Here is a 15,108-nt window from a genome sequence, read left to right as displayed (position 1 = left end):
TGAGTCGCGAGAGGCGCACGAGAGGGATGTCAGGGAAGTTCTGCAGAGACTAAAGGAGCACAGGCTGTACGCCAAGCTGGAGAAGTGCCAGTTCGACGTGACGGAGGTGGATTTCCTGGGCTATAAACTGTCGGACAAGGGGCTCGCCATGGACAGCGCCAAGGTTCGCTCAATATTGGACTGGAAAAGCCCGCGCAATCGGAAGGAAGTCCAGCGGTTTGTCGGCTTTGCCAACTTTTATCGCAAGTTCATCAAGGGGTTCGCTATGCAAACGGCGGCCATCACCGACACGCTCAGCTCCAAGAAGAAGAAGTTTCTCTGGACGGAGGAAGCGGAGCAGTCCTTTCAGAAACTCAAGCGTCTCTTCGCGTCCGAGGAGCAGCTGCTGCATGTGAATCCCAGCAGACCAATGAGGGTGGAGACAGACGCCTCAGACAGAGCCGTGGGAGCTGTACTGTTGCAACAAGACCAGCAGGGGGACTGGAGGCCGTGCGCCTTCTACTCAAGGAAGCTCAGCAAGTCGGAGCAGAATTACACCATCTGGGACAGGGAGTTGCTAGCCATCCATGCAGCGTTCAAGGCGTGGCGGCACTTCCTTATCGGAGCCAGACACACAGTGCAGGTCCGCACGGACCACAAGAATCTAGAGTACTGGCGCACGGCGAGGTTCCTGAATCAGAGGCACATTAGATGGGCAGAGTTCTTCGCGGACTTCGACTTCAAGATAGAGTACATCCCGGGTGACAACAACATCATGGCGGATGCCTTGTCCAGAAAGCCGCAATACCTCGAGGAGGAGGCACCGTCGGCAGCCAAGCACATTTTCGCACCGGAAGCGTGGGCTTGCGCTTCGGCGACCGTGGATCTGGACGCCGTACGTCGAGCGTTGCAGGAGGACCCCTTCGCGCAAGCCAAGATGGAGGAGGTGCACAAGGGCACGGTGAAGGACGACGAGTTCCAGATCAGAGACGGGTTGCTCATCCGCAAGGGAGCACTCTACGTGCCGGGGAATGACCTCCGCGCGAGGGTGCTGCAGCAGCTACACGACGCCCCCACTGCCGGGCACTTTGGCAGAGAAAAGACTGTAGAACTAGTGACCAGAGACTTTTGGTGGCCCAAGATGCGGGGGGAAGTAGCGGATTACGTCTCGAGATGCGACACCTGCCAAAGAGCCAAGTCAGTGCACAAACCGCCGGCGGGATTGCTGGAACCGTTGCAGACGCCGTCTGAGCCGTGGGAACGGGTGGCCCTGGACTTTGTCACGGATCTGCCCAGTTCGAGGGGAAAGACGGCAGTGCTTGTGGTGGTGGACATGTTTACCAAGATGGCACACTTCATCCCGTGTGCGAAGGTGCCCACGGCAGAACAGACCGCCAGGCTGTTCATAGACCACGTGTTTAAGGTCCACGGTCTGCCACGATCTATTCTATCCGACCGGGGGCGGCAGTTCATCTCGAACTTCTGGCAAAAGTTGATGGGCATCCTGAACGTCAAGATCAATCTAGCGTCGGCGAGACACCCGCAGACCAACGGACAAGCGGAGAGGGTTAACGCCATCATGCAGCAGTACCTGAGATGCTACGCCAATCAGCAGCCTAACACGTGGGTGGACTACCTGCCCCTCGCAGAGTTCGCTTACAACAATACGAAGCACGTGTCGACGGGGGTGACGCCGTTCTTCGCCAACAACGGGAGGCATCCCAGAACCTTCCCAGGTTTAGAGAGAGTGGGGGAGGGGGAGCCGCAGGCAGCGGAAGACTTAGCGTCAGAGTTGCAGGAAGTCCACGAACAGCTTAGGAGGCAGTTGGAACTGGCCAAGCACGCATACAAACTGCAGGCTGACAGACACAGGAGAGTAGGGGAAGACATACAGGTGGGAGACTGGGTCTGGTTAGCAGCGCAAGCAGTGCCGACCAAATCGTTGGCCAAGAAGAAGCTAGGGCATAAGCAGCTAGGGCCTTACCAAGTCCAGGCACAGGTCAATCCAGTGGCCTTCCGGTTAGCGCTTCCGGAGGGTTCCAGAATGCATCCGGTGTTCCATAGATCGGTGCTCACGCCCTACAAAGCACCGCATAGATTTCAGGAGCCAGGCACAGCACCAGATCCGCCCAGAGAAGGACCCAGGGAAGGGGGGTCGCCAAGAGGGGAGCGCATCAACGAAGCCACAGAGATTTTAGACTCGAGATGGGGGGAAGAGGGAGTAGAATACCTTCTTGCCAGAGAGGATACCCCGGCCAGCGCCAACAGTTGGGTGCCGGGCTATGCCTTGGACGAGCCTCTTCTCAAGGAAGAGTTCCATGCCATTTTCCCACACAGGCCCATGCCAGCCGAGTATTTCGACGACTGGCTCTTCACACCCACACTTTCAGGCAGCACGTTCCAGGGGTTCGACTCGGACGAGGAGACGGCACCACACATACGCTCTCCGGAGGGTTCAACCTCGGGTTCTGCCTCAGACCGCTCCTATTGGTGGGATACTCAACCAGAGGAGCAGTGGCGCAGGAAGTGGCTGGGGGGTCCCTGGCAGGCATCACCCTCAGAGGGGAACGGGGGAGAGATGGACATGGACGTGTTGGGGGAGGACGTGGGATTTGAACACGAAGGCAGGGAGATGGAAGCAGAGGAGATCGACGTCGACGAGCGCACGGAGGAAGAGCCAGACCTGCCCGATGTGATGTACGACACGGGGGAAGAACTGTATCCGGCACTCACCCCCGCCACGACGGAGCACCCAGAACCCACACCGGAAGGAGGGGAGGGGGGAAGGGGGGGCTTCGAGGGGGGGATGGATGTCAGGGGTTCAGGAGCAGAAGGGACGGATGGAGAGGAATCGGAGGGAGAAGTTAGCGACGATAGCCGACCAAGGTCCCTAAGTCTCTCCAGCGAATCGGAGGATTCACAGAAAGGGGCTCCCGTGGGCAGAGCTGGGGGGTTGCCAAGAGGGGCACCTCAGGAAGGAGGGACCAGAGGGGATTCAGAGAGCAGCAGCTGGAGATCCGGACCAGCTACCCCACCGGAGAGCAGCAGCTGGAAATCCGGACCAGCTACGCCACCAGAGAGCAGCAGGGGGGAGGAGTTCCAGGCACCAGCGACAGGCAGCTCTCCGGCAGCAGCCACGCCTGCGTCGGAGAGCGAGGAAACGGTAGAGAGGAGGGTCGGAGACAGCGCGCGCGCGCCAAGTTCAAATGTAACAGAGGGAGGCGCAATGAGCAGCCCGGAAAGGGAGCCAGGTCCTAAAGCCCGCCGAAGGGAGGGGGAGGAATCCGAAGGGTCCGCATCCGAGGCATCCAGGAAGGAAGGAACCCCGGGGGGTGGTAGGACCCAGAGGCGAAAGGAGAGACGCAAAAGGTGGAGCAAGGCTAGGGTCTTGAACTGGTGTACAGGAGGCGGAGATTCAGATGGGACTTCGCCGATCTAGGGAATAGACGTAGAGACGCACGCTAAGATTTGGAAATGGAAACTATACTTCAATAAAGACTTTATACCGTTCTACCGGCTAGCGTTGGTCCTTTGTGAGCCGGGACCTAGAGGCAGTCTCTGACACTTGCCTACTCACATTGAATACAAATTGGCATCCAGATGATGCTAAAATTATCAAATCATTATGTGCAGATAGACGCACAATTTATTCAGTGTCAAATACACGTCAAAGGCAATAACTCTGCATACAAGAGTTGCATGTGAAAAGTATGTTTGAAATGCAGACTCAGATTTTCAGGATATATACATTTATATTCCTTTATATTCCTCAGACATGAGCAGACAAGAAGAAATGTATCTTGAATTTTGAATCCTACAAGTGATTTGAATGGCTTTATATAATTAAATCCAAATTTATATACTGAGAGTCATGGTACATTTTTGGAATAGGCAGATTGAAGTCTGATCTCTAAATGACCATAATGTGGCAGCAGACATGGGGGGGGGAGCAAAGTCAACCTGAATTTAGCCTCTACGCACCTTTTCATCCCTCCCAAACAGGTGTCCAATTCTGACAAAACTGGTAGTAGTAAATATTAACTTGTTATGGTATATGTGATCTCAGCCCATAACTTTATGCACAACCACATGTACTAGGTCAGGGATCTAACAAAAGAAAATATTCACACAACACATTTTCATGCAGAATCCAAAATAGGAATTGACTGTTTTAACTGAATCAGAAGTGGGGTGTCTGGGTTTGATAACTGGCACAAAAATTGAAAGAACAAACCCCTTATAAATGTTACACTCTTTTTAGGCTATCTAGCTTTAGCATATTTAAATATTTTGCAGAAATGCTTTAATGTCCCTCTATCCTCCAAATACAGTTTCCCAGATTCATTTTTCCACGTATTTCAATACACTGTTTTTGAATCATGGACCCCATTCCCTTACACAGCTTCGAGTAGCTTTCAGATGTGCAAATCAGAAACTTCAAATAGAAAACAGTGTGTTAAGTTTCAGTATTAAAGCATCCTAGTAAATGAAGATTATAAAGTTTATAAGGAGTTTGCTCTTTAACTTTTACCTATGTAATCTTACCTACATAGGTACATGAGGAAGAGACTTTGATTCTGATCCTATGCATGTCTACTTAGAAGTAAATCCTACTTCATTTGGTGGGATTTGTGTCTCACTGCAGGCTTTGTGAATTTGTGCATGAGACCTGATAATGTTTTCAAAATGTTTGTTGTTCATTCAGTAAAAGGATAGGATTTTAGGGCAGAAGGAACTTTGGTATTTCCAGGCTGGGGAAGGACTTTCAAACTCCAGACATGGGGACCTGTGTACCTCCAGATGTTGTTGGACTACTACTCCCATCATCTATGTGCATTGGCCATTCTGTCTGAGGCTAATGGGAATTGGAGTCTCATAACATCTGGAGGGATGTAGGTTCCCACCACTGCTTTATCTTCAGAATTCACAGCAATTAACTTTATTTATCTAAGTTGTTATTAGCTGACAGAGACGAACAAATTACCTAAGGCAAGAAGCACCTGACAAATTTCACAAGACGAATCACCTATTACAGTATATAACACTGTAAAGAATTAACATGTGACAGAACAGTTTTAAAAAGCAGCAAATATCTCTGTGCTCCAAATATGGCTTTGTAAATTTTCTCCAATATTGTGGTTTTATACAGTGCCCCCCCACTGCTATCAGTTTCACACATTAATGTATAGCTTTTATAGGCTAAAGAAATAAAGATGCACTGAAGAATAGATCCAGAGGCATTCATAATCCAGTTTTCAAGTACAGTCGTACCTTGGTTGTTGAACACTCTGGAACTCGGACGTTTTGGCTCCCGAACGCCGCAAACCCGGAAGTGATTGTTCCAGTTTGCAAATATTCTTTTGGAACCCTAACGTCTCACGGGGCTTCGGCAGCTTCTGATTGGCTGCATGATTTGGTTTTTGAACGTTTTGGAAGTCGGATTTCGTTCAACTTCCAAGGCACAACTGTAGTAGGCTCCACTACTTACTCCCCAAATGAACAGACCCCGATCCAAAATGTTAGCTAAGCAATGTGTGAGAGAGAATCTCACTTATTTCACGCTCAGAGTTTTTAATGAACATAAAAAAAATTAGAAAGAGCCCACAACGTATTGCTATTTAGTAAGAGCTGTGAGTGCTATACTGTTGTCCTCTTTCTGACTTGTTCCTGTGTGAAGTGTACTGTTGTTGCTTAATATTAATGGCTCCAGTTAAACATATATGTAATTAATGTTGCAGGACTATCAACACCATTTTTCCATGACCATCTTTAGATAAATGTTTTGAATTATAATAAAAGAGCAAAATTAGTGACATGACATTAATTGAATGAATGAATGCAGTTAATCTCTACATTTTAAAGACAAGTGGTGTCTTTAGCTGTGCCAATATGGGCATGGATTGAAGGAGGAAAGGTGATCTCAGTTAAAATCCCTCCACTTCCCAGCTATATGAATAAAAATGAAAGCCATTAAAGCAGGGGTCGGCAAGGCTTACCGGGCATGGGCCAGATCACTCCTGCGGAGATCCTCCTTGGGTCAGACCGGCACAGCACAACGCACAGCGTTTGCGCATGTCCGCGGTGCCATAAAACACTTTTGTGCATGCCCAGACACCGAAAATTGCGCCTGTGCAGATGCAATTTCCAGCATCTGGGCATGCACAGAAGCAATTTCCAGAGCCGCGGAAGAGAGTCCCTGTGCCGCAAGGCCGGTTTAGCGCAGCGCGCAGGGACTCGCCAAGCGGGCAGCTCAGTTCAGGGGCCAGTTAAACGGCCTCCATGGGCCACTTCCGGCCCATGGGCCGCAGGTTGGGGACCCCTGCATTAAAAGCTTTTCTCTTAATGTAAATAGCAGCTTTTGGATGGGGGCGGGGTTGTTGTCAGGGTATGGTGAGAGGAGTTAAACCCCTTCCCTTCTGCTGCAGTTGTGATACTGTGGACTCTTCCATGGTTGCTATTTACATTTTTTAAATGCACATGTAAGTTGCATTAAAGGGACGTGAGTGGCGCTGTGGGTTAAACCACAGAGCCTAGGACTTGCCGATCAGAAGGTCGGAGGTTTGAATCCCCATGACGGGGTGAGCTCCCGTTGCTCGGTCCCTGCTCCTGCCAACCTAGCAGTTCAAAAGCACATCAAAGTGCAAGAAACGGCTTAGTCATGCTGGCCACATGACCCAGAAGCTGTACGTCGGCTCCCTCGGCCAATAAAGCGAGATGAGCGCCGCAACCCCAGAGTCAGCCACGACTGGACCTAATGGTCAGGGGTCCTTTTGTTGTTGTTTAGTCGTTTAGTCGTGTCCGACTCTTCGTGACCCCATGGACCATAGCACACCAGGCACTCCTGTCTTCCACTGCCTCCCGCAGTTTGATCAGGGGTCCCTTTACCTTTACCTTTTAACTTGCATTAACATCCTCTCTAGTTTGACCCTTAATAACAGCAACTCATTCTCAGGAGATTTCCTTTTTCTTTTTATACGACTGTATTGTGCACAGTCCCTTCTCTTTGACACTCCTAGGGCACAATTCAGTCAGAATTAAGCACTTGTAACTCCCATTTTTTTTAAGTAGAGGATTTAATTTATTTTAAGAAATGGGTATCACACTTTATAGGATAAAAATAAATTTCAGTCAGAGTAGAAAAAGTTTAAAAATACAGCAAACAAATATCCAGCATTTAAAAGCAATTTTTTTTGGCGGGGGGGGGGTGGAATCCAGAGCACAGATGTAGCAGAGAGAAAAAAGCCTAACTAGGAATAAAATTTATACATTCAGTCTAGCCTAAAGGCTACATGGAAGAGCTGACTTTGGCCAGGTGGCTGAAACTGTCTATCAGTCTGGTAGGTCTCTCCAGGGAAAGCAAGCAAAGTTTAGCAAGAGCTTGAAATCCATAGGACAAAAGTATTTAACTTTATCTTCTACTAGTTAAAATATATTTGGGAAAAGTAGATGCGATTGTAGACCTCAGTCCTTAACTTCTAACTTTGAATCGTGGCATTTTAAAGTGCCCAAGAAGGCCAAAAGGAGAGAAGGTCGAGAAATAATTGCAGAATCAAACTTTCTGTAACCTGCACAAAGTTTCATGTAACGTTAGTTTTCCATGTTAAAGCAAAAGCACTTGGTTTGTTGCATTTCTTGTGAATATTGTTTGTTAACAGATACAAGGCTTTAAAAAAATTGGTAAGTGTGTGTTGTCAAACATTCATTAGTATTAAGTTCAAGTCATATTACTAAACATCAGTATTAAAAGATTATAAAGATAGTAAATGTATTGTTGTTTATGGTTTTCCTTTATTCTAAACTGACTAAAACAGCAGTATGGGGGTTTACATAATATATATAGAATAAAATATATTGCCATTGGTAATCCTCAGTATATTCTTTATTTTTAACCCTCAGTAAACGTAATAATAGAAGAAATTAATCTAATGCAGTAATTCATTCTTTTATTAAGGAAGCACATAATGACACATGGTAATGGTTCATTGTAAATGCAAGGTATTTTAGCTACTTTGTTGAAAAAAAGAAGATATTGTTTCTAATTGACTTGTAAAATTCCCATCTTTTCATCAAGTTTACTTACTTTTTTCCTTGTATTTTTTCTTTCATACAGGCCATGCAAGTAAAGGTACAGGTCAAAGTGCATGATGTGTCTTTATGTTTTAGTTTTAGAGATGACCAGGCTCTCAGCATTCTTTCCATTGATCACAGCAGTGGCGTCACAAAGGGAAGGTACATGTTCTGCCCAATATAAATCCTATTGGAAAGTTAGGCAGATTTTGCCAGAACATCTGTTTTTATACTCCTCTCCTACACACTTTTCTATACAGGCCTGGGTATTGATTTCATGGGGAAGAAAATGGCCCAACAACATCTCTCTTCTGCCTCTGTTACCATCCTCGTTTTATGTAAATTAGTTTAGTATCTTTAATTGAAAAAGTGACTCATTAATGTATTGGGATTTTTAACATTAGAAATACTAATAGACGTAGTAGTAGTAGTAGTAGTAAATGTACTATGCTTGTCATTGCTATGATTGTCCATTAAAATATCTAGATTATCAAATTATTCTTTCCCTCCTCTTTGCCCTCCTTCCCTGCAATCAAGACTTACGGATACAAAATAATTTTGAATCACACTAAAATCAGTGTACACATCCAGTACCAAATTTATTTAAAATTTCCCCACAACTTGGAAACAATCAGGAAAAATGTAGGAATTATGAATTGTATTTTACAACCTTTTACTGGGAGTAAACCCATTGACATGAATGGTCTTGACTAACTTAGGGCCATTAATTTTAGTGGGTCTGCTCTAAATAAGCTTAGTTGCATACAATCCGGGGGAAAGGTGATGATGATATTGGTAATAATGACGGCTCTGTGCTGGATCTGCCCTGGCAAAACACAACAACTTGGGAACAACTAGGGAAAAGGTGGTCATTATCACCATTGTCATCGTGACGCCTCTGCAGTGGGCTCTTTCCTCCAAAAAACAACAACCACCAACCACAACTTTGGAACAATCCTGCTATAGGACATGCAGCCGAAACAAAAAAAAAAGGGTTGTCATATTCTCTTTCCACCCCCATGTTTAACCGAGGACGCTCTCAAACAGATGCCTGCTTTTTGTGCCAGGAGGTAGCAAAACTAACACAACAGCAGTGGTAGGATTCCCGACTTTCTTTTCCCCACACCCACATTTTTAAAAAATTAATTCTCAAGATGCTGCATGCTGCCAACTTCTCCACATTGCTGGCAAGGAGCAAAGCAAAGAGAGCAGCAAATGGGTGAATCCAGTAACTAGGAAATAAAACAAAAGTAAAGTTGCAACCCCAGGAATTCCTTTTGCCTGGTCCAAACAACTCACTTATCAATCACAGCTCTGACTTCACTCATTCACTAAAAACAAAGGTTTACTCATTTCACAGAAATTGCTTCAAAGGGTACTTGCACATTTTGCTTCATAACTTTCTTTCTTGGAAGTTTAGACCCTTTTCTTCTTTTAATGAAAGCTCAGAGTCTGGAACAGCTGCCTGAGGGCGCCCATGAAAGCCTTCCCAAATGCCAGGTTGGGAACCTTCATAACTAAGCCAAACCATGGCTTAGCTTATGGCACTGTAGCAGCAGCAAGTCTGGGAGAGGAGTGCTGCAGCTGCAGTCTCTTCTGGGAACCCCCCATGTTAACACTTTTGCACTAAGCCATAGTTGGACTTAGCTTTACATGTGAAGCAGCTCAATGTAAGCTGCCTGATTAACTTTGTTTAGTTAGGTGGATTGCAAACATTCCAAACCTATCAGTAGTCTATAGCTCAGCATTACATTTACACCAGATCAAATTGTAGCCCTCATTATAGAGGGGAAAGTAAGTAAAGACCTTCCCTGCTTTAATAATAAGGGTGATGAGTAGAAAGAAAGGACAGATACCCTTGATGGGTTTCTGCTAGTATAGAATAAATATGAACAGATAATTTTAAAGCACAACCCACTTCCTTACTGTCATGAATAGAGCATGATGTTCTGTGAATCCCCAGTTCTATCTTTGTAAATTGAGATTTACTGAGTAGCAATTTTAAAAGTCTGAAATTTGGTGGCAGAGACAGAATGGAGCATTTCTTCACTTTTAAAATGTATTTCCCCCCCCCCTTTACTGCGTTTATGTTAAACATTCTTACCCACTCATACTGAAGTAGATAACGGGGAATCTTTTCTGGAGAAACCTGTCCTCCAAGGAACAGAAGAATGAAAAACTAGGACTGACTTACCTCCTGTGTTACACCAGTTACCTCCCCTGATTAACAGACGAGTGACGCCACTGGGTCCCCGTGATACATTGTGGCATTTGTTTGTCTGCTATCAAAGTAGAGTACAAATTAATGTCATTAAATATAGAGCCATTATTTCATTGCTACTGTAGAAAACTTTTTCTAAGGCATTTTGACAAGCAAAGCTTTGAGGCAAAATACTTCCTGCATTTGTCGGTCCCTGAAGAAAAACCACCACATCATGTTTTTGTTCATAACTGAACTGCCAAACATATAGGAATGGCAAGATGCTTTGGTAGTTTTCATAAAAACGAGAGCTTTGCAACAATTTACCCAAAGTGTGTGCACTGTTAGACTTTTCTTTCTCCTAGAATAAAAACCGTGTGGTAATTGTTTGCAAACAATCAGTACTAACATCTCTTACTGTACCAGCATAACAAGCTTGTACAGTTTGCTCAGGGCCTTAAATTTTCATTTGCAGCGGCAATAAGATGTGGAGGGTTTATAGCAAGCGCCTGCTGTTTGTAGCAGTGAAATGCTATGAGCCCAGCTCTGAATTCATGTGTGTGGCAAATTCTCACTGTGGCCAGTGAGAGTCTATTTCAAGCATGGAATTCAGGAAGGGGACATTTTTTGTGTGGCTTTTTAGTGTAAGTTTGTTCATAGTATGATTCTGTTAATGATGACCTTGTTGTTGCTCAGAGCTTTGATCTGCTGCCTTAAATAAAAAGTTTTATTTTACATTATTTGGATAGAATAGGACAGATATTATGTTGATGTGCAACCTGTTTACTGTCTCTTTCCTAGGGCTCATTTTCCTTATGCTCTGGGTGACTGAAGCTGCTGACAGTGTAGTCTGATACATTTACCTGATTTTTTTTTTATCAACAATGGAGTTAATGAAAAGTAGCTTTCTAGTGTACAAACTCATAGGCTTATGACTTTATTGAATTCATATATAGGCAACATGAGACTTTTTTAAAAGCAGCATTACAGATACATTTCATACATGCATAGAATGCTCAGAATGTTAGAAACACTTACTGTCTTCTAAAAGTACAAAGCTTATTGTCAAAACTTTTATCTGTTTCAGATGTTATTCGTATGTGTATGTATGTGTTTTTGGAGATGTGTAGATTGTAGAAAATTACAACGTGTGTATTCTTAGATTTTCTGTGGTGAAGTAAATTATGAAGTGCTACTAAAATAATATGTATTTTCCACAGCAGTTCTTTGGTTCACTTATATTTCCCCAAGTTTAGCCATTAAATATATATATATATTACATATAATATGTCAATATAAAAGTCTAGCTTTGGTTGGATAATTAGGGGAAATAACTATTTAATATGAATGAATCACATAACTACACAATATATTTTGTATGTATCTTCCCTTTTAGTCTGGAGGTCATGATCAAGAACGAAAGAAATCAAAACGTAGAGGGGATTTATATTCAATACAGACTTCTCTAATTGTAGCTGCACTTAAAAAAATGCTTCCCATTGGACTGAATATGTGTACTCCTGGAGATCAAGAACTGATATCTCTTGCTAAGTTCAGATACAGCTGTGTAAGTCGAAGTTTTGCTCAGTTAAGAGTGTTCAATTTTGAAAATCCAGCAACCACATGGGGATTGTGATTCTAATACAGGCATAGGCAAACTCATCCCTCCAGATGTTTTGGGACTACAATGCCCATCATCTCTGACCACTGGTCCTGTTAGCTAGGGATGGTGGGAGTTGTAGTCCCAAAACATCTGGAGGGCCGAGTTTGCCTATGCCTGTTCTAATACAAGGATTCTCAAAATGCACACGTTGCTATGCAGTATTAGGATATGCCCTCGCTGCAACGCCTGCATCTCAACAGTGCGAGAAACAATGAACAAGCCTTCCATATGGCAAACCGGTTTATTCATTGGTCCAAATGCATCTAGAAAAATGAATGCTAGACCAAAGCACTTGACTGATTAAATACTTATTGCCTGAACTGGAAAGCTATTCATAGATCTTAAAGACACAATGGCATGCTTATATTTACAGTATGCATAGAATATGTCATAACAAATAGAATAGTATGGCATCAGGGCCGTCTTTAGCATATGCATCGCCAGGGTGCAAAGATCGGTCCAGCGCCCCCAAATTGGGGGGGGGGGCATGTCAAAGTTGTTGAGCTTTTAAGGAGGGGAGCAGCGAAAACCACTAACATGAAAAAAAAATGGCAGCGATAACTCTGTCTTTCCATTTTTGCAATCATGCGAAAATGAAAGACACCACTAGGGGGCAGCGCCGGATACATTGGTTCTGCAGCTGTTTTGCAAAAGAGAACGGAAATGACCCATTGACCCCAATCATCCATGGCTCGCAGTTAAGAGCTTAGGTGGCTTCAGCGGTGGGCACCCCCTAGAATTTGGTGCACCCCTTGCACCTCTGGGTAAAGACGGCCCTGTATGGCATCTTAAAGGCATCCTAGCAAATTTACAGTATCCAAGCTGTCCTGGACCAGAGCCCGTATCATCAGATGTATGTAAGAAAAATGGGGCCAGTTGTGGGAACTGAGGAAATACCTCACATTAGCTACACATATTTCATTTACGTTTGCCATAGCTCAGTTGCTAGAGCATGAGACTCTTAATCTAAGGGTCATGGGTTCAAGCCCCAAATTGGGTAAAAGATTCCTTCATTGCAGGGGGTTGGACTAGATGACCCTCGTGGTTCCTTCCAACTCTGCGGTTTTATGATTCTATGAAACAAACAGTTACCCTTATTGAATAAGGGATTGGTCATATACGAGCATAAAAAATGAATTTGGCTTTGCACACCTACAGTTCTTATCACATTTTCCACACGGAATCCTATGTACGTGTTGCCTGCTGTTGCTTCTTGATGCGAGGCAGCTGTCTAGGATCCTGTTTTCAGCTTTCCAGCTATTCTTCCAGATTGGATTCCAAGAAAACAAATGGACCAGATTTGGTGTTTAAAAAAACATATAGATAATAATTGGGAAGAAGAACAGTCAGAAACATTCACTTACTAAATCCACAAATATCAACATACAAGGCTTTCTCACCAGCTGTTTCAGAACTCTCCCTGCTTCTCACAGCCTCTCCCAATCTTCACTCCTTCCCTAGGGAAATTGGATCCTCCTGTCTCTTCTGGGTTACAACATAATTATTCTGTTGGCAAAACTTTGCAGCCCAGTTGTAGATGGTTGTGGGCTGTCTCATCACCAGGATATTTGCTTTCTAGAAAGATAATTTAATAAGTTAGTCCAACTTTTATTATGGCACAGATTAATATATGCTTATATTTGTATGCAGAAAGACACAGAAGAAGAGGTGAAGGAGCATTTACGCAATAATTTGCATTTGCAGGAGAAGGTAATGTTCAAAAAGGTCTGTCAGATGAAACGTTTTTTAGCATTAGGCAAAGTTTTAAAACATTTAGATGTTTAACAAGGCAATCTTTTGCTTAAGCTATGCAGGCTATGAGGGCTATAGGATTTAGCAGGCACACCTCTGCGCTTTTGGTATAGAAACTGCTTTTGTTGCCCTGTATGATCACCTCTAGGGAGTGTGTCCCTAGTGATCTTCCTTGATCTGTCAGTGTCTGCTGATACCATTGACGATGGTATTCTTCTGGAGAAGCTGTCTGAGTTGGGAGTGGGTGGCAATGCTTTATGACGGTTGCAGTCCTACCGGGATGACTGTTTTCAGAGGGTGGTGCTTGGGGAGTTTGGTTCAGCACTGTGGAGCCTTAAGTACCGGATTCGATTTTATCCACCATTGTGTTTAATATTTACATGAAATTGCTGGTCAGGTCATCTAGAGTTTTGTAGTACATTGTCAGTAATATGCAGATGATACATACACAGCTTTACTTCTCCTTTATGCTCCTGGCAAAAACACTATTATTTGCTCTAACCTTTGGATCACAATTTTCTGCTTATCTTTTAGTGGGGTAGGGTGGAGTTAGAGCTGATTTTGGAATTTTCCCAGTGGCATGCTTTTCCTAATCTTTTAGGCTGAGTGAGTATAAGATATGACAATCATATCCCCATGCCCCCAGACCTGACTAATTATAGGATTGCTGTGTAAGAGTGGGGCATTTTATTTATTTCCCCCTCAAATGTTTATTTAAATAAGTCTGCTAAGTATTTTTAAACATTTTTGATACAAGATCGTATGTGTTATTTGCAGTCAGATGACCCAGCTGTGAAATGGCAGTTGAATTTGTACAAGGATGTCTTGAAAGCTGATGAACCTGTTGATCCTGAGAAAATAGTGCAGCGTGTGCAAAGGATCTCAGCAGCTGTGTATCATCTGGAACAGGTGAAAGGGACCTCACCTATCAGCTATATATTTTCACAGCAGAACATGGAGTTCTTATCTAAGCGCATATATTATAACAGAGACTGTGTTTCAAATTGGGGAGTCCCTGGTTCAGATCTAGCTTCTGACATGTATTCAGTAGCTGGACTTACATAAGCTACTCTCAGCCTTAGCCCCTGTCTGCAATATGAAGGGTAATACTACTGACTTAGCTTACAGGGTAATAATAATAGCAACAACAACAACAACAACAACAACAACAACAACAACAACAACAACAACAACAACAACAACAATATATTATTTATACCCTGCCCATCTGGCTGGGTTTCCCCAGCCACTCTGGGCGCCTTCCAACCAAATATTAAAAACAATACAGCATCAGACATTAAAAACTTCCCTAAACAGGGCTGCCTTCAGTTGTCTTTTAAAAGTAAAATAGTTGTTTATTGCCTTGACATCTGCTGGGAAGGTGTTCCAAAGGGCAGGCGCTACTACCGAGAAGGCCCTCTACCTGGTTCCCTGTAACCTCACTTCT

The 15,108-nt window shown here is 44.2% G+C and overlaps 1 protein-coding gene and 1 long non-coding RNA gene across 2 annotated transcripts in view; one reads left to right on the top strand and one right to left on the bottom strand.

Annotated features, from left to right (window-relative positions):
• Positions 1–15,108, bottom strand: part of LOC310767021 — a 962,895-nt gene that overhangs the window by 407,502 nt on the left and 540,285 nt on the right. The window lies entirely within an intron of this gene.
• RYR3 (ryanodine receptor 3) overlaps positions 1–15,108 on the top strand; it is a 265,223-nt gene that overhangs the window by 203,777 nt on the left and 46,338 nt on the right. Inside the window, exons 72-75 of the mRNA XM_083607824.1 lie at positions 8,090–8,104; positions 11,643–11,813; positions 13,560–13,619; positions 14,439–14,570. Coding sequence (XP_083463950.1) covers positions 8,090–8,104; positions 11,643–11,813; positions 13,560–13,619; positions 14,439–14,570 — 378 coding nt within the window. The remainder of the gene's footprint in view (positions 1–8,089; positions 8,105–11,642; positions 11,814–13,559; positions 13,620–14,438; positions 14,571–15,108) is intronic.

The sequence above is a fragment of the Podarcis filfolensis genome (assembly GCF_964270895.1).
Source record: "Podarcis filfolensis genome assembly, chromosome: 1".
NCBI lineage: Eukaryota > Metazoa > Chordata > Lepidosauria > Squamata > Lacertidae > Podarcis > Podarcis filfolensis.
The sequence above is the reverse complement of the archived record's forward strand: the minus strand, read 5'-3'. Positions and strand labels throughout refer to the sequence as shown.